This window comes from Macaca thibetana, chromosome 6, assembly GCF_024542745.1.
Source record: "Macaca thibetana thibetana isolate TM-01 chromosome 6, ASM2454274v1, whole genome shotgun sequence".
Taxonomy (NCBI): Eukaryota; Metazoa; Chordata; class Mammalia; order Primates; family Cercopithecidae; genus Macaca; species Macaca thibetana.
The window spans coordinates 133,334,230-133,353,690 of NC_065583.1; the positions used below are offsets into that span (position 1 = coordinate 133,334,230).

The following is a 19,461-nucleotide window of genomic DNA, read 5'->3' on the forward strand; positions in this document are numbered from 1 at the left end:
GACCTGCTGAGGAAACCCGACGGCATTTGTAGCCCAGAAACATCCATCTCTAACCACACTTCCAGGGATCAGGAAGCCCAGGCCAGGGTAGAAAGTTTGAAAGGAGAGTTTTTCCCTCTCTTTTCAAGAAAACTCTCCTTTCTCTTGTCTCCTCTTTTTCTTTTCTGCCCTTTTATTTTTCTCCCAGGATTCATCTTTCTTATTTCTTGGTCTGTCTCCCTCCACTATAAAGTATTATCTAGAACCGGGCTCATGCCCGTAATCCCAGCACTTTGGGAGGCCAAGGTGGGAGAATTGCCTGAGCCCAAGTTTGAGACCAGCCTGGGTAACATGGCAAGACCTTATCTTTACAAAAAAAAATTTTTTTTTTAATTAGCTGGGCATGGTGGTGCATACCTGTGTTCCCAGTTACTTGGGAGGCTGAGGCAGGAAGATTGCTTGAGCCCAGGAGGTCAAGGCTGCAGTGAGCTGTGATCATGCCACTGCATTCCAGCCTGGGTGATAGAGCGAGAGACCCTGTCTTAAATAAACAAATAAAACACATAAAAAAATATTAGCTAGATTAGACCTCTCCAGTAAAACTTTCAGCAGCGATGGAGATGGTTTTTATTTGTACGGTCCAATATGGTAGCTGTATTTGTCTACTAAGCACATGAAAAGTGGCTAGTAGGGAGTGTACTTTTAATTTTAAATAATTTTAATTTAAATATAGATACCTACAAGTGGCAAGTGGCTACCATATTCGACAGCACAGGTCTAGAAAGTTCAAGGAGATCCTGGAAACTCTCTGAGAGACTGGTGAAGCCTACAGGCCTTTGATTCCTTCTGGTTCCCAAAAGAGAGATGGAGTGAAGTACTGCTGAAGATTGGTGACCAGAGAAATCGTTCGCTTAGGAATTCACACATAAATCTCTGTATTCAAGGACTGAAAAACCCAGACTATGTCTGGCCATCTCTGCAGTGGTTTCATTAAAAGGGTAGTAACCTTGCCAAGCCCACATCATTTTTTTTAATGATCGAAAGTCTGGGAGGCCAACATTGTTGGCAGATATTTTGTAAAACTGCAAAAAACATAATTGTTCTAAGCTGCCAAAAATACAAACATATCACTGGGGACATCTAATTTTTATGTTTGAATGTAGTATCCACAGAGACCCAGGATAAAACTGTTTCACGATGTCTCTTTTCTCATAGTAAACATGAAGTGATTTTTTTGGCTTAGGTAGAATATGTGCATCAGTGAAGAAGTTTATTATTCTAAGAAGAATAGCAAGGAGCAAGATTACAGAAGTGCTTTGGTGATAGAATCACTTGATCTCTTGTTTATGTTCTAAGGAGCGCAGCCCGCTTACACGCATGTATATTATGGGTGATGGACACAAAAAAGGGGTGAGATTGGAGTTGCTGTGTGTCAGGAAGGCAAAGTGTGGCTCATGATGGGAAAACACTTTATTTTCCAAATGTGAGAGACGAGAACTGAAGCTGCTGCCGTCTCTCAGTGGGATGTTTTATGTGGAATAACAGTTGTCTGGGTTTGTGGTTTGGATTTTATAAGAAACAAGGGCACGCTGAGTTTTTGATCGAGCGAATTAAGCTTAAAATGGCAAGATACTTTCTAACCATGATTGTGAACTTGGGATGGAGGCAGGGGTGACTACCAAGGGAAAGCCCGACCACAGGTGGTCATCCCGTATCACTGAGGCCTCTTGTTTCTGGTTCCTGACTCCATTCCAGATGTAGAATCTGTGGAATGTGGTCGAGGAAAGAGCAACACAAGGTGCTTGAGGTCCCCAAGCAGTTCTTTATGTGGGGGAAGAAGCCATGGCAGTGTACTGTAGTAGGACCTATTTCTCTGATGGTTTTTTTGAGACGGAGTCTTACTCTGTCACCCAGGCTGGAGTGCAGTGGCACAGTCTCCACTCACTACAACCTCCACCTCCCAGGTTCAAGCGATTCTCCTGCCTCAGCCTCCCGAGTAGCTGGCACTACAGGCACCCACCACCACACCCAGCTAATATTTGTATTTTTATTAGAGACGGGGTTTCACCGTGTTGGCTAGGCTGGTCTCAAACTCCTGACCTCAGGTGACCCGCCTGCCTTGGCCTCCCAAAGTGCTGGGATTACAGGCGTGAGCAATGGTGCCCAGCACCTGCGATAGTATTTATAGGAACCTTTTTAAAGTCACTGAACCAGAGAGAAATGTCTAGTACTGAAGACATGTAAGATTTTCAAAGTCTGAGTGTATCTTTCTGCCAGATACCACAATAGAACAGATGAGAGTAATACCTGACCTTGCCGTGTGCTGACTTTTAGGAATACCACATTGTGAAGAAGTCTACCCGCTCCTTAAGCACGACTCAGGTGGAATCTCCTTGGAGGCTCATTCGGCCATCCGTCATCTCAATCATCGGGCTGTACAAAGAAAAAGGCAAGGTGAGCTCTTTTCTGCAGACTGCTCTGCCTTCTGGGTGAATGTTAGCATACCTTTTTTTGTTTTATTTTATTTGTTTTTGTGTGTTGGTTTTTAGAAACAGGGTCTTGCTCTGTTGCCCAGGCTGGAGTGCAGTGGTGCAATCACGGCTCACTGCAGCCTTAAACTCCTGGGCTCAAGCAGTGCTCCCACCTTGGCTTCCCAAAGCACTGAGATTATAGGCATGAACCACTGCACCCAGTCACACATATTCTTTAAATGGTTACTTTTTATTTTATTTGTCTTTGCATGAAATGAAAAGTAACAGGTATAAAGAAGGACAGATAAAGTGGCCTCTGTATGGATTCAAGTGGATTCCCTGGCATTCTGTGCTGTAGGTCTCAATGTGAGATGACCATGCCCTCTTCACTCCTACGATGTGAGGAGTCACCAGCACTTGGCTGCTAGGGCCAGAATCTAGCAGTGAATGACCCTCAACTTTTATCTCCAGTGAAAGAAAAGCAGAGCCTGCAGCTTCAGGGAATACCCTTGGTTATCCTTTTCAGTGAATTTCATGGCGTTGCCATTATCATAAAGAAAATGATATGAATAACTTGACATTACACAAAAATCAAAATATTCATTTTGATGTTACACAAAATGGAAGGACAAAAGAAAACAAACGTGGAGCCTGCATATAGTGGGAAATGACTCTTACGAGCTGTTTAGTAGAACCATATGAAATTGCCATTTGTGGAGGTCAGAGATTGTCAAATATTGGCAATTTGCTATGTTTCTGCCTAAAACTTTTTCCCTTAATGTAATGCATGGCTAGTACAACGTAATAGATCTGAGGAGGGGAATAAGGAAGAGAACACAAACTTGAGTTTGCAGCTAGTTGCTTCAGTTTAACTCCAGGCCTGGTTGGGGAGGCCACTTCAGTTAAATACTACAATGGGACAGATGCCTTCAGTTAAATACTACAATGGGAAAGATGCCCTCAGTTAAATACTACACTGTCAACCTGGACTCTCATCTGCTTCGGATCTAGGGCCTTGGCTTTAGTATTGCTGGAGGTCGAGACTGCATTCGTGGACAGATGGGGATTTTTGTCAAGACCATCTTCCCAAATGGATCAGCTGCAGAGGATGGAAGACTTAAAGAAGGTAGGAGAAAAGCCTCTTGTATCCTCAGTGACAGAGACTTTGATCCCATGAGAATCTGCCTCTTCACAAGATGTGAGTGAATGCCACAGTACCCAGTAGACCTGGGCAGAATCTGCCTGGCACAGTCAGTAGAACCTGAGCTTCACTTTCCCTGGTTGTAAACTTGGAATATTAACGCCTGCTTGAAGAGTGGTTGTCAGGATTACATGACATAATATGTGCAAAGTGGCTTACTATTTTTGTTGGGGTCTTTAGTGTCTATCTTGTCCACTTGGTCTAATCACGTTCCTTTCCTTGAAAATTTTGAGAGTTTGGAATCAATTCTTACCTCAGGGGTGGTGTAGAAGCAGAGTGCCTGGTCCTTAGTGGATATTTAATACCTTGCTACAGAAATCAACCACCACAGAGTCTGGTTCCTAAATGAACATCTTTTTAAACAAAACAAAACCAAAAAAAACCTTTTTTTTAAATGAGACAGGGTCTCAATCTGTCACCCAGGCTGGAGTGCGGTAACATGATCATGGCTCACTGCAGCCACAACCCCCTGCGCTCAGGTGATCCTCCCACCTCAGCTTCACGAGTAGCTGGGACAATATGCGCACACCATCATGCCCGGCTAATTTTTGTAGAGATGAGGTTTCGCCATGTTGCCCAGGCTGGTCTCAAACACCTGGACTCAAGTGATCCGCCCACCTCAGCCTCACAAAGTGCTAGGATTACAGGCATGAGCCACTGTGTCTGGCCCTAAATGAACATCTTTTAATTCTCAATAGCACCTACCATTTTGCCACACGTGAATATACTAGACAAGTGCTTCTGAATGCAAATTAAAGTAATATTGAGGTGCCAAGTCTTACCTTGCAAATAATTTTTTAAATGTTTAAATATGTCATTTTATAATGCTATAAACACAAAGCAATGCCACATATTTAATTATTTCGCTGACTGCCTTACAAACCTGTCAAATTGGCATTTTGGAGTGACCATCTTAGAAACAGAGAAGTGACACTCAGAAATGTTATATGACTAGAAACTTGTCCCATCCTTAGTAAACAGCGGAAGTGAAATTTAAACCCAGCTTTGTGATCCCAAGTTCAACTCACTTTCCCACCTTACTTGAGAAAATAAAATGTAAATAGGCCAAAGTTTCCTTTCTGTACAGACGCAGTAGCTGCTTTTGATAGAATATCTAGAATAGATATACATATCTTTATATTTTCTATGAAATATTTATCTGGATTAAGATTATATACTTTTTATAAAGTAGAATTGCACAAAAGTTCTGAACACACACACAGGTATATATATATTTATTTTATTGTACTTTAAGAGGCAGAGTCTTGCTCTGTCATCCAGGCTGGAGTACAGTGGTGTGATCATAGTTCACTGCAGCCTCAAACTCCTGGGCACAAGGGATCCTCCTGCCTAAGTCTCTCAAGTAGCCCAGACCACAGGTGTGCACCACCATGCCCAGCTAATTTTTTTTTTAAGAGATGGGGTCTCACTATGTTACCCAGGCTGATCTCGAACTCCTGGCCTCAAGTGATTGTCCCACCTCTGCCTCCCAAAGTGCTAGGATTACAGGCCTGAGCTATAGCACCTAGCCTGCACATATTTTAAGTGTCTTTCACCAGAGCATGAATCCTGATTTTTTTCCTCTCACTTATTATTATACTTCCTTCATGAAATAATTAAAGTAGAATATTTTTAATTATCTTCAAAAATGCTGTGACTCTTCAGTTCAATTGACCTAAACTTTAGGTGCTTTTGTGTTACACTGGTTCTTTTTTTTGGAACCGATAAGAGTGAATTGGAATCTCCTATTTTTTAGGCAGAGCAACCATTGACTCCTGTATGCTAACAATAAGACGTGACCAGGTTTAATTCTCCCACGGCGGAATATTTATTTCTCTCTCTTAGAGGAAGGCTTAACTCCCAGGTGGTGTTTGTGTTGAGTTTTAGAACAATATAAAATTCTAGCAGAGCGTTTTTATAATGGATGTGCCATGTGTTCACTTAATTGAAATTCATCCTGCAAGGCTGGTAAAATGGAGCAAAACGGGGGAAAAAAAAATCAATAGTTAAGAAAGGTTAATAGCACTTGATTCTCCTAAATACTGTTTTTTCATATGTGTTCATTTACAAGAAATGTAAGTCATCGGAATGGATTTTAACCTGTTGAGTGACATGTCTTTAAAAAAACCTTGCATACATTTTAAGAGTGCGAGTAATCATTTTAATATTTGCTCCTTTTCCCCTATGGAAACAACCTAAAAACATCCACCTCCTCGCCTAATTGAGTAATTGGTTATGCCAGGTGATTTTTTAAGCAGAGATTACTTCACTTATTTTATAGCTTCTGTAATTGCATTAAGGGGAAGCCACATAACAAATGCATGGGGCACAGCTACATTTTTGTAACTCATCTCCAGGATTCCTTGAATCGTGCACACAGTGTGCTCCTGGGATTGGCTGTCTGCGAGAGGTGACAATGTGTGTTCTTATGCTGCTTTGCACTTTCTTATAGGCGTACAGTGTCCCTCTTCTCTACAGCAACGCTGTGCAAAGTTCATCTGTTCTCTCTGGGGCGTCTTTGTAGTGTTTTTGATGAGCTGTTATTCCAAAAAAACAGGCCATGTCACAAGAGTGCAAACCAGAAACAAGCTCTGATAAGTCAACAGGATGTCCAAGTTCTTTTATATTCCTAGCAGACACTGTCAACAGCTTGAAAAATGACCTGACTATGCCTTCTTAGAGTTGAAAATAATAGGAGAGCTGGGGCAGGGGGCTGTGGGCGAGCATGTTCCTGCACATGTCTGGCAAATTAACATGACCCCGCAGTCATCTCTGAGATAGAAGCTTATAGTAACGTGCCAGCTTACTGACGAGAACCTGGAACTGCATCAATGAGACTATTTCTAGGCCGGGAGGGTGGCTCACACCTGTAATCCCCGTACTTTGGGAAGCCAAGGCGGGCAGATCCAGGAGTTCAAGACCAGCCTGGCCAACATGGTAAAACCCTGTCTCTACTAAAAATACAAAAAAAAATTAGCCATGTATGGTGGCGTGCACCTGTATTCCCAGCTATTCAGGAGGCTGAGGCATGAGAATAGTTTGAACCTGGGAGGCAGAGGTTGTAGTGAGCTGAGATTACGCCACCATACTCCAGCCTGGGTGACTGAGCCAAAGCAATACTCTATTTCAAAAACTTTTTTTTTTAATTAAAAAAAGACTATTTCTGGGCTGCCATTCCTCAGTAATATCTTAGCAAGTTTTTTGTTATCATTAAAGCCATTTTCCATACACCATGCTGATTCTCTGGACTCGGGGAACTTGTCTTTCTACAAATATAGGAGTGGCTTCTCAAATGTTCTATGTGTTCATGCCTCATTGCCAGTGGATTTAAGTTTTTAAATAATGACTATGAGGAACACCTTTGAACTAGATTTCTGCAGTTTGATTTCTAAATATAGGACATCTGTTGTCAAACTTGGCAATGGCTAAAAAAATATTTTCATGCTTCCCGTAGTTATTTTAATTGAAGATTGAAATACAGAATTACTGCAAAAGAATATTGTCATTAATTGTCCCATTTTGTGACATTCCTGGGAGCTAAGCTAAACAATAAAAGTCATTTTATATGGTAGTAAATCAGGGACCATATGGTATCCCATAATAGTTCTGACTGCGCAGTTAAATTCCAGGAAATTAAAGGTTAATGTTAATGTAATTCTCACATTTGATCACTAGGGGATGAAATCCTAGATGTAAATGGAATACCAATAAAGGGCTTGACGTTTCAAGAAGCGATTCATACCTTTAAGGTAACAACATTCTTATTGATCTCCTTTATCCTATTTTCCTTCCTTTATTTCCTTCTGGCTTGGGTTTGGTGAGATTTTTTTTTTTTTTTAACCCTTTGATATGAGGACAGTCCAAACGTTTCAGCCCACCTTTCCTCGTTTTCTCAGCAAATCCGGAGTGGATTATTTGTCTTAACGGTACGCACAAAGTTGGTGAGCCCCAGCCTCACACCCTGCTCGACACCCACACACATGAGCAGATCCGCCTCCCCGAGCTTCAATACCAGTGGGGGAGCCTCGGCGGGAGGCTCCGATGAAGGCAGTACTTCATCCCTGGGTCGGAAGACCCCAGGGCCCAAGGACAGGATCGTCATGGAAGTAACACTCAACAAAGGTGATAGCAGCTATTCCTTACCCTTGTCACATTTCTTGAATAACATTTTGGAATCTGTTAGCTTAATTTTTCCTCATTGTTCTAGGGACAATCTTCTGTCAACAAAAGGTGGTCTCTACATGCACAGTGAGGTCAGGTAGAGGGATGTTAGTCACTTTAGTCAAAGTGAAGGGAAGTTACCAGTAGCATGGAGCTCTCTAAGCTCTCCCCATGAATCACTGTGTGTCAGAGGCTTGAGTTTAAAAAAAAAAAAAATTTCACTGGCCAGGCACAGTGGCTCACGCCTGTAATCCTAGCACTTTGGGAAGCCGAGGCAGGTCGATCACCTGAGGTTAGGAGTTTGAGACTAGCCTCCCCAACATGGCAAAACCCCGTTTCTACTAAAAATAAAAAAATTATCTGGGCGTGGTGGCCGGTGCCTGTAGTCCCAGTACTTGGGAGGCTGAGGCAGGAGAATCTCTTGAACCCGGGAGGCAGAGGTTGCAGTGAGCTGAGATTGCACCACTGCACTCTAACCTGAACACAAGAGCAAAACTCCATCTCAAAAAAGAAAAAAAAAAAAATCACTGATGAGCTTAAGTCTAGGGCTAATATAAAATTTTAAAGAACAAAAGATTATAGTAAAGTGTACACTTAACACTAGTAACTAGAATTCCATGATCACCAAATCTTACTTCTTTTCATCGCTGTTTCTTTTTCCTCCCCACCTACTCCAGAAACATGATGGAAGATTAAACAACCAAGAGATTAGTTGTTAAAAAGAAAAGCAAAAGAAAGCTTGAGTTTGTGTACCCAGAATACAAATGTTACTTATAGCCTGCCTCTTTCTAAAAACAGATGTGAGGAGGTTCATTAGACTGAGCAGAGTTGACTGTTGGATAATTTAGTCCATCAGTCCGTAGCTAGCTCCCAGGTTAGCCATGGGCTCATTCTATTAACAGCAGTGCCGGTGATGACAAGGAAAAGCAGAATTTACATTCTGAGTCTGGACCAGAAATAAATGGTTATTAGTCTGAATAGATATTAATTCTGTTTCAAATCGGTTACCCTTTTTTTCTAGTGATTGTGTAATTTTTGTTTTTATTTTCTTTAAATGGTGCCTCTCACAGAGCCAAGAGTTGGATTAGGCATTGGTGCCTGCTGCTTGGCTCTGGAAAACAGTCCTCCTGGGATCTACATTCACAGCCTTGCTCCAGGATCAGTGGCCAAGATGGAGAGCAACCTGAGGTTTGTTGTTTGCCTGATAGTGTAAGGTTCTGGAGTGTTCATAAATATGAAATACATATGTGTGATATTTGCTGTATTACTTTCCTTTGAGGGATGTTGAAGCTTTGAATTCTTTCCAAGAATATAGCCAAGACTACAATTAATAGCATCTCCAAAAATGTAAATGTTAATATAAATGAAATTTGGTTGAATTTGAGAACTCTAGATCTTGGCTTCCCTACTTGATTTGTTCTATTTGGTCTCAGAAGTCCAGTTTCAGAAACTTGACAAGATACAACTCTATACAGATATCTATGATTAGCTCAGTATTTTCTTTCATTTTATATTCACATATGTAGAATTAATATGAAATACTGGAACTGCTCAAATGGTTCAGAATCACTTGATGCCAAAAAGTCCTGAAATTGTGCCCTTGGACGGGAGGCATTTCTTATTAAGTGTTCTCTTAAACTTTTCCTATCATTTTCCTTCCTTGTTGAATGGCCATGTCTAGGTGCCTACTTTCTGAAATCACTGAGTGTCTGATTTCTTAATCCAGATAGTTGAGAGGTGTAACATGGGCGTTCCGTTTACACAAGAAATATCTAGGTGTTCTATTATATAGTAATTGCAGTGAGTCAGTGCCCACCTAAACGTCACAAGAATGTACGTGTATTGCACAAAGCACCCTCTGCTAACAGTATCATCTTTCTCCCATGTAAACTTCCAAGTCCTTTAGTGGTTAAGGGATTGTCCAAATGGCATTCATTGAGGTTGCCATTTTGGGGCCCTGGTAATAGCTTATATTATGTTTTTACTTAATCATTAGAGTAAATTTCCATATGAAAAAAAATTTAGCAAATCATCCAAAGTACATTAAAGAAAATATACTTTTAGAACCCAAGGAAAAAAATCCTTTAATGACATCCCAAGATGATGTTTCTTTCTTGAATGATTCCATATGTCTGGAGCCTGCCAAATGACCACTCTTCAAATCCCATATAAAGAGTCTTTGTTCTCTCTTACTGACTTCTCTCCCTGTAATTTCCAGTCAAAATGGGCAACTTGTCCCCAGTTTCTCATTTGTTCAAATTTGAAACGTTTTTACAAATTCTTGGGTAACCTTTGAGCCTCAGCTATTTCCTCCTTAAGTTATATTATAATAATCATTTCAAGATGGTAGGAAGAGAGAACTGCTGGTGGTCGAGGGGCTCTGTCATGTGATGGTTGAAAGTCAGAGAGACCCGAGTTAGTTCAACAGTGTGTGACCCCTCTGAGCCTGTATTCCTATCTGCATAATGGGAATAACTTTACTTACTCAAAGCTTTGTAATACAGCATGCTTCGTATAGTGCCTGGCGTATAGTATATGCTCAAAAAATGGTAGGTTTCATCATTGTCCTTAATTTCATTTGACTTTGCTATTTCTGAAAATGCCAGTAAATATGCATTATGACCTTTGCCCACTTAAAATCGAATGTGTTTTTATGAATGTGTTGTATTTTTACATGTATGCCAACGGGAAAAGACATCATGTGATTCTTTAAAGTAGGCAGAAAGTATTTCATATGATAAACCTCTCCCAGAAGTAAAGCTATTTTAGCTTTTAAGAAGCTGGCTGCTAACACAGAGTGTGCATTCTGTTGCCCTCCCTAGCCGCGGGGATCAAATCCTGGAAGTGAACTCTGTCAATGTCCGCCATGCCGCTTTAAGCAAAGTCCACGCCATCTTGAGCAAATGCCCTCCAGGACCCGTTCGCCTTGTCATCGGCCGGCACCCTAATCCAAAGGTGAGGTGGTTCACCCTGTTCTGAACGTGGGAGGATGGTACACCTTCGTAGGATATCGTATACTCCTTGGTGAGATGGTTTTCCCAGCTGAGGATAGGCAGGCAACCTGCGGCTGGTGCCCGTGGGAAATGCATCTTTAATCCGCACTTGGTCTTCGCAGTCTTTTGCTAGAACATTTTGACTATGTTATCTGGTAAATCTGAAACTTGTCTGGTGGGAGGTAAGAATGCTGAGTTCAGAGTACTGGCTTTTTGAGCTCTGGTGAGATACTTAACCTCTTTGTGTTTTTGCAACAAGAGAATCTGCTGAGCCTTCAACTGGACGATCTCTGTGACCCTGTCAGTTTCAAGATAAGAAGGCTTTTCTTACCACATCTTTTGTTTGGCCATATGTTGGAAATTCTCTCATCTTTAAGTTTAATGTTGAATAATTAATTTATTTTCATTTTATTTCTTATTTTATTTATTTATTTTTTTGAGACGAGTCTCGCTCTGTCGCCCAGGCTGGAGTGCAGTGGCCGGATCTCTGCTCACTGCAAGCTCCGCCTTCCAGGTTCCCGCCATTCTCCTGCCTCAGCCTCCCGAGTAGCTGGGACTACAGGCGCCCGCCACCATGTCCGGCTAATTTTTTGTATTTTTAGTAGAGACGGGGTTTCACCATATTAGCCAGGATGGTCTCGATCTCCTGACCTCGTGATCCACCCACCTCAGCCTCCCAAAGTGCTGGGATTACAGGCGTGACAGGCATGAGCCACCGTTCTCGGCCAATTAATTTATTTTTAAAACAATTTCAGTGAATTTTAAACTTTCTTCAATTAAGAAATGAGGGCCAGGCGTGGTGGGTCACACTGGTATTCCTACCACTTTGGGAGGCCAAAGCAGGAGGATCACTTGAGCTCAGAAGTTCGAGACCAGCCTGGGCAACGTAGTGAGACTTCGTCTCTTATTTTTTTTAAATAAAAAATACAAAGAAATGAGAAAGTGTCAACACTAGTATAAAAATAAATTGTTCATAATAGTTGGAAAGATAACTATTTAGAATTTAACTTAAACTTGGATAATGTACTTAATTCATTTAAACTGTTTCTGCATTTCTATAGAATTTCTAGAGTACAAAGTTTTTCAGTTTACTTTTTAAAAATTTTTTTAAATAGAGCTGGGGTGTTGCTGTGTTGCCCAGGCTGTTCTCAAACTCCTAGGCTCAAGCAGTCCATCCACTTCGAATTCCAAAATGCTGGGATTAAAGGTGTGAGCCAACATGCCCCATGTTAGATACTTTTAAAGGACAAATAAATGTCTTCAGATTTGTGGAGGAATGTTTCCTTCTTAATGTTCTTTTAACTGTTGAGTTAAAAGAAAAATACCTGTTTATCTTATCAAATGATTATCTTGAAATTTAAATAAATGAAAATAAGATGAAATCTGGCTTTGTAGACCAATTGCTTATTTGCAAATGTTACTTTGTAGATTTTTGCTTCCATCAAAGTTGGGGAAAAAATAAAGCCCAGCATTTCAAATAAACTACAATGGAAAAGTTATTTGTTAAGTTTATTCAAAATTATGAAGGATACTATTTTTCTGATAGACCAAGTCCTCAGGACTAAATTTTTTTTTTTTTTTTTTTTTTTTTTTTTTGGGACAGGGTCTCACTCTGTCACCCAGGCTGGAGTGCAGTGGCACAATCATGGCTTACTGCACCTTGACTTCCTGGGTTCCAGCAATCCTCCCACCTCAGCCTCCAGAGTAGCTGGGACCATGGGTATGTGCCAACACACCTGGCTACTTTTTATATTTTTGGTAGAGACAGGGTTTCACCGTGTTGCCCAGGGCTGGTCTCAAACTCCTGAGCTCAAGGTATCCGCCCACCTCGGCCCCCCAAAGTGTGGGGATTATAGGCGCAAGCCACCGTGCCTGGCCAAGACTAAATTTTTTTTTTTTTTTTTTTTTTTTTTTTTTTTTTTTTTTTGAGACGGAGTCTCGCTCTGTCACCCAGGCTGGAGTGCAGTGGCGCAATCTCGGCTCACTGCAAGCTCCGCCTCCCGGGTTCACGCCATTCTCCGGCCTCAGCCTCCCGAGTAGCTGGGACTACAGGCGCCCGCCACTGCGCCCGGCTAATTTTTTCTATTTTTAGTAGAGACGGGGTTTCACCATGGTCTCGATCTGCTGACCTTGTGATCCGCCCGCCTCGGCCTTCCAAAGTGCTGGGATTACAGGCGTGAGCCACCGCGCCCGGCCGACTAAATTTTTAAATTCATGCCAGGATCCTTTTCATTAACTGCTCACACAGTTGTTCTAGAATCTACCTAAACAGCATAAATATGTATTGAAATTCTCCTGACCATGACATTTAACGTATATTCACATTTTCTAGTACTGGTTTTACTTGTTCTGCTAAAGACACATTCTGAAAGTGGGAGTTCTTTGGTTTATCTAATACAGATGGCTCCATAGGAGATAAGAGGAACCACATGGGGCCTTGAGCCAACAGAACATAGCATATCACTGCAGCTCCTTACATTTTATCATTGTAAAGATACCCATATTGTCTTCTGTTAGGAATGAAATAATAATAATATCATTATTATTAATTATTATTATTATTATTTGAGACGGAGTCTCGCTCTGTAGCCCAGGCTGAAGTGCAGGGGTGTGATCTCGGCTCATTGCAACCTCTGCCTCCTGGGTTCAAGTGATTCTCCTGCCTCAGCCTTCCAAGTAGCTGGGATTACAGGTGTGCACCATGATGCCCAGCTAGTTTTTGCATTTCTAGTAGAGACGGGGTTTCACCATGTTGGCCAGGCTGGTCTCAAACTCCTGACCTCAAGTGGTCCTCCCTCTGGATGATGGGATTACAGGTGTGAGCCACCACGCCCAGCCTGAGAATGAGTTATTAAATGACTTTTCCTTACTTACAAGTTTTACTTGGAAGGAAAGAGGGAAGATCCTTTAAGTCTAATGTTAGCTGCTTAGCCTGGGTACCACCAGCCCATGTGAACCTGGTACTGATCAGGAGGCGGAGGTGCCAAGGAGGCCCTGGGGGTGAATTGGGATGGATGTGGAGGTTGTGAAGCAGGCAGGCAGGCTGCCAGGCATCAACAGAGGGACTATCCTTCCCTGTCTCCCTCCAGCCAGGGTGATTCAGATCATCTATTCTCATCCTAAATCAAATTCATTACCTAAATATGTATTGAGGTTCCACTGGGTGCCAGGCACTGTCAACATGTCAGGGCTGCACAATAAATTAGAATGTATCTCAAGAAATTTGCAGCCTGCTCTGAACCTGAAGTTCACAGGACCTTTACCAGGACATTACGAACTACACAAATTTGGGAATATATTTGCAATTGTGGACGGAATCAATAGCTTCTATCAAATTCTCAGTCATTCATGACCCCAAGAATGTTAAGCGTTTTGTTAGAGTGTGAGGACATTACTGTTGTTAGACTGATGAAAGACAAGACCAAATTTAAAGAGTGGCTCCTCTTCTGTCTAAGCCAACCTTGACCTGGGCAGAATACTTCTATAGTTAAGGCCTAAGAGCCCACTAATTTTTTTCTCAGCATCAGTGTCACACTCTTGACCCATATGGAACTTGCAGATAATCAGAGTCCCTACATTGTTGGACTTGGCTGTTATCTTGTTATATCTCTTCTATACTTGTACAGTTGCCTTTAACTTTTTGAAGCTAACCATAGGACACTTCAGCAAGTTCAACTCGCCCAATTTTTTTTGTTTGTTTTTTGATGTGCACAGGAAAAGAAGGAACCAACTCAAATCACTTTTTCTTTTTTTTTTTTTTAAGACAGGGTCTCTCTCGGTTGCCCAGGCTGGAGCGCAGTGGTGCAATCTCGGCTCACAGCAACCTCCGCCTCCCGGGTTCAAGTGATTCTCCTGCCTCAGCCTCCCAAGTACCTGGGATTATAGGCGGGGCGCTGCCACACTCAACTAATCTTTTGTAATTTTAGTAAAGATGAGGTTTCACCATGTTGGCTAGGCTGGTCTCAAACTCCTAACCTCAAGTGATCCACCCGCCTTGGCCTCCCAAAGTGCTGGGATTACAGGCATGAGCCACCACGCCCAGCCTCAATCCACTTTTAACACTATTTTTTATTCTTTTGAGTAATTGTTGTAAAAGTCTTTTTAAATTAGCTTATCTCTAATGTTGTGATTAAGTTGTATTTAACAAAATTTAGCTTTTCCTTTCAGCAACTCAAAATGTTCACTAAGGGCAGGTGTGGTGGCTCACATCTGTAGTCCTAGCACTTTGGGAGGCCAAGGTGGGCGAATCACTTGAGGTTGGGGGTTTGAGACCAGCCTGGCCAACATGGCAAAACCATGTCTCTACTGAAAATACAAAAATTAGCCTGGTGTATTGGTGGCTGCCTATAATCCCAGGTACTCAGGAGGCTGTGGCATGAGAATCACTTGAACCCAGGAGGTACAGGTTGCAGTGAGCCAGGATCGCACCACTATACACCAGCCTGGGTAACAGAGCAAGACTTTGTCTCAAAAAAGTAAAAAAATAAAATCAAAGTGTTCATTAAGAACATTACCTCTTGGCCGGATGCAGTGGCTCATGCCTGTAATCCCAGCACTTTAGGAGGCCGAGGTGGGTGGATCACTTGAGGTCAGGAGTTCGAGACCAGCCTGGCCAACATGGGGAAACCCTGTCTTTACCAGTAATACAAAAATTAGCCAGTGTGGTGGTGCATTCCTGTAATCCCAGCTACTCCAATGCTGAGGAAGGAGAATCACTTGTACCTGCGAGGTGGAGGTTACAGTGAGGCAAGACTGTGCCACTGCACTCCAGCCTGGGCAACAGAGTGAGACTTTGTCTCCAAAAAAAAAAAAAAAAACACATTACTTCTTACCCATGCCTGTCATATGGGCATACCTTGGTATTCCTTGTAGTGTTGCTTAATTACATCCTAATGTTCCCAGGCTACTGTGCTTGATGGACTGGTACACCACTTTAAGAGTAAGAAGTATATGCCAAGAGCCGTTTTGGGTCCCTCTATGTGCCATATCCGAGATTTCTTGGTGGCATCAATTTAGACACTTAGTGATGTTCATTTGTGGACCTGGTCCTCCCCAGCACAAATTAGTGCTATCATGCTATGGTTCTGTTTCTTGATCTGGGGATGTGATGTCAACAACAGCGCTGGGACAAAATTGCCCTTAGATTAATGCACAGGCAACTCTGCTTTTCTTCAGATAGTGTTCCCTACATGCATCCTCAGAAAGGTCTTGCAGACAAAGTTTTTTGAATAAATAATATAAAACCAGGCCGGGCACGGTGGCTCACGCCTGTAATCCCAGCACTTTGGGAGGCCGAGGCAGGTGGATCACCTGCGGTCAGGAGTTATAGATCAGTCTGGCCAACATGGGTAAAAGCCCATCTCTACTAAAAATATAAAAAGTAGCTGGGCTTGGTGGCAGGCGCCTGTAATCCCAGCTACTTGGGAGGCCGAGGCAGGAGAATTGCTTGAACCCGGGAGGCGGAGGTTGCAGTGAGCCGAGATCGCGCCATCGCACTCCAGCCTGGGGGACAAGAGCGAGACTTCGTCTAAATAAATAAATACATACATACATACATACATACATACATCCGTCCGTCTGCCCATCCGTCTGTCCCAGCTGAGCGCAGTAGCTCACGTGTGTAATCCCAACACTTTGGGAGGACAAGGCAGGTGGATCATTTGAGGTCAGGAGTTTGAGACCACCCAGACCAACATGATGAAACCTCATCTCTACTAAAGATACAAAAAATTGCCGGGTGGCGTGTGCCTGTAATCCCAGCTACTTGGGAGGCTGAGGCAGGAGAATCGCTTGAATCTGGGAGGTGGAGGTTGCAGTAAGCTAAGATCATGCCACCGCACTGCAGCCTGGGCAACAGAGCAAGGCTCTCTCTCAAGTCAGTCAGTCAGTCAATCCAATCAAACCAACCAAGTCCTGCTTCCACCTTTTTATGTTTTTTTCTCCTTATCACTTCCCATTTTTCTCCTTTCTATTCTGTGGTTCTGACACCTTCACTTAAAATCTGTCCTCTTTTGTTTCACTGCTGTTCTCTTTTGTTTCGCTGCTGACTCTCTTTGCCTGATGGTTCCATCTGAAGTAGTTCTCAGCTCCTTCCCCCAGAATCTCCAATTGGATTCTACCACCCACATCACCTCCTTTCACCTCGGGAAGCAGTCCAATAACCTGTGGCTGCCCTAATACATCCGTCAGCAATGTTACAGAAAACTGAGTTTTCAGTGGTTTGCAGTCATTGGCTTCAAGGCATGTCTGACTTCAAAATCGCAGCATAACATGGGTCACGATTTGTTCAGAGGTCCAGTTCATCTCGGCCCCAAAACCCCTGCCTATTTTGCCAATACAATCAAACATCCAAATGGCATTTCAGTGCAAAGCATCATAATCCTGGTGGACTGGTGGCCGCCATGCCATTGACCATGCAGGTTCATCCATGTTTCTAGCCACAGTAATATGGTCGTCTGTGATAGTGTTGGAGATATGTCCAGCAAAACCAAATGCCGGTGTTTATTTGATTGGATTTCACGTTTCTTCCTAGGTAAACGTGGTGTTCTTAGTTGTAACCTCATGCTGTATTTATCTTTTGGTTAAGATTCCATTTTATGTTGAATGTATTTTTGTACCACTTAGCCCAGCATTTCATGCCAGTAGTACATTTTGATACTGAATGTATGTGCTTGCTTAGTTTTCTTGTTATTCCAAGATAAATACCACAAGGGTTTCTTTTCTTCTGTTTCTCATAATGTCTGGAGCGGTGGCTGCCCAGTTGGGTTATTTAAGCCTTCCAGGTCTAGTCAGGCCGAGATTTAGACTAGCTGGGAGAGCAGCTTCTAGCTTACATTAAGTGGAAGAAAGTAATAGAAGTCCATTTTTCTCCTATTCAAAAAAAATAAATTGCAAATATTAAAAGTCTAGCATTAAGAAAAATAGCAACCACTCTTTAAGCTGATATTTTCCCTGACTCATTTATATAAAATTATTCTGTACTATGTTGAGGGGGATGTGTGTTTAAGTATGTATGCCTGAGTGCATGTATGTGTACATATTTTATTTCCTGTGAAGCCTACCATAAAACATTACATAAAGGCCACAATGTCAGTATAATTTAACTGTTATGATAAAATATATGCTGAATTCTATATAGAAATATTTATTAAGACAAATTGTTATGCTTATCCAAACATTGCTTATGCCAAATATTATTTTAGTACATAACATTACCATTCTAAGTTTTAAATACTCTACCTTTAAAAAAGAAACTCTACATTTTCTTATTATTTTAATCAATATATTTCATTATATGTCAGGCTTTTAAAAAAAATCCTCCCATGAATAATGACAGTTATGGATAACAACTGAGAAAAACATCCATGAATCTGCCATGATACTAATAAATACAGAAGGAATGGAAAACCTATAGAAGCACTGTTTTGAAAGCTTCATAGTCATAATTGATTTAAGCAATAATAGTCGATGCTAAAACCATAGAGTAAAAATATATTGAAGAGTGGGATATTTATGTAGTCTCAAACTATTTCTTCACAGATTACTCATTAATGACTGAAAAAAATTCCAGTGGAGAAATCTGGCAAATTCCATCCCTAATCAAGAGATCAAAGTTATCACCGATTATAAGACACATTGACCCTTAGTGCCTCTGAATACACTGAGAAGGAAATCATTTTTGTACTTTTTCTGCCAAAAAAAAAAAAAAAATGCATAATCTGAATCTAAGCATGAGGAAACTATCAGACAGATCTTAATTGAAGGTTTGGATTGGTCTGGTTTCTTCCAAGATATCAGTGCCATGAAAGACCAAGGAAGATCCAGGGGCTGTTTCAGATTAAAGGAGACTAAAGACATACAACAACTAGATCCTGGATTGCCAAAAACAATTTTTTTATAAAACATCACTATGCAAAGAAATTGACCCATGACAGCCTGCTACAGGTCCATAGCAAGATGTACTTGCACCAAAATGTAAACATTATGTCACCGTGCACACTGTTACATAGTTCAGCTGACATTTTTTCCTTAGCATGATGATGTTGATGAAGCTGTATGCTAATTTGCATTCTGGAGTTAAGTTCTTATCTCATCACAGGCTGGCATTAAACTTTCTGTGAGCTAGTCCCAGACTACAGACACACTTTGAGTAGTACTTGCAAAGGACAGTATTAGAAAAGTACTGTCAGTATTCAGTGTTTAGTCAGACTGGAATATGAAATGTATGTTACACAGTCATCATTGTTGCATTTCCTGAATTTGATAATAGTATTATGGTTATTTAAAAGGATGTCTTTGTTTCTAACAGACCCATGCTGAAATATTTACGGGTAAAGGGTCATGATGTCTGCAGCTTACTCGCAAATGGTTTAGCAAAAAGCTGTAATTCTGTGTGTGTGTGTGTGTGTGTGTGTGTGTGTGTTTATGTAGGGAGGGCATGCATGTAAATGTGGCAAAATGTTAAAAATTAGTGATTCTAGGTGAAAAGTATACTACTCTTGCTTTATGTGGGTTTAAAATTGTTTAAAAATTAAAAAGAATTAGGCCAGGCACAGTGGCTCACACTTGTAATCCCAGCACTTTGGGGGGCCGAGGTGGGTGGACCACAAAGTCAGGAGTTCAAGACCAGCCTGACCAATACAGTGAAACCCTGTCT

The 19,461-nt window shown here is 41.6% G+C and overlaps 2 protein-coding genes across 13 annotated transcripts in view; both read left to right on the forward strand.

Annotated features, from left to right (window-relative positions):
- Positions 1-19,461, forward strand: part of PDZD2 (PDZ domain containing 2) — a 480,171-nt gene that overhangs the window by 418,009 nt on the left and 42,701 nt on the right. For all 3 annotated transcript variants that reach the window (XM_050793800.1, XM_050793801.1, XM_050793803.1), the window contains exons 9-14: positions 2,314-2,433; positions 3,462-3,576; positions 7,327-7,400; positions 7,548-7,773; positions 8,883-9,000; positions 10,635-10,767. In XM_050793800.1, the coding sequence (XP_050649757.1) occupies positions 2,314-2,433; positions 3,462-3,576; positions 7,327-7,400; positions 7,548-7,773; positions 8,883-9,000; positions 10,635-10,767 (786 nt within the window). The remainder of the gene's footprint in view (positions 1-2,313; positions 2,434-3,461; positions 3,577-7,326; positions 7,401-7,547; positions 7,774-8,882; positions 9,001-10,634; positions 10,768-19,461) is intronic.
- The window catches only part of SUB1 (SUB1 regulator of transcription), a 731,929-nt gene that overhangs the window by 162,516 nt on the left and 549,952 nt on the right, over positions 1-19,461 (forward strand). The window lies entirely within an intron of this gene.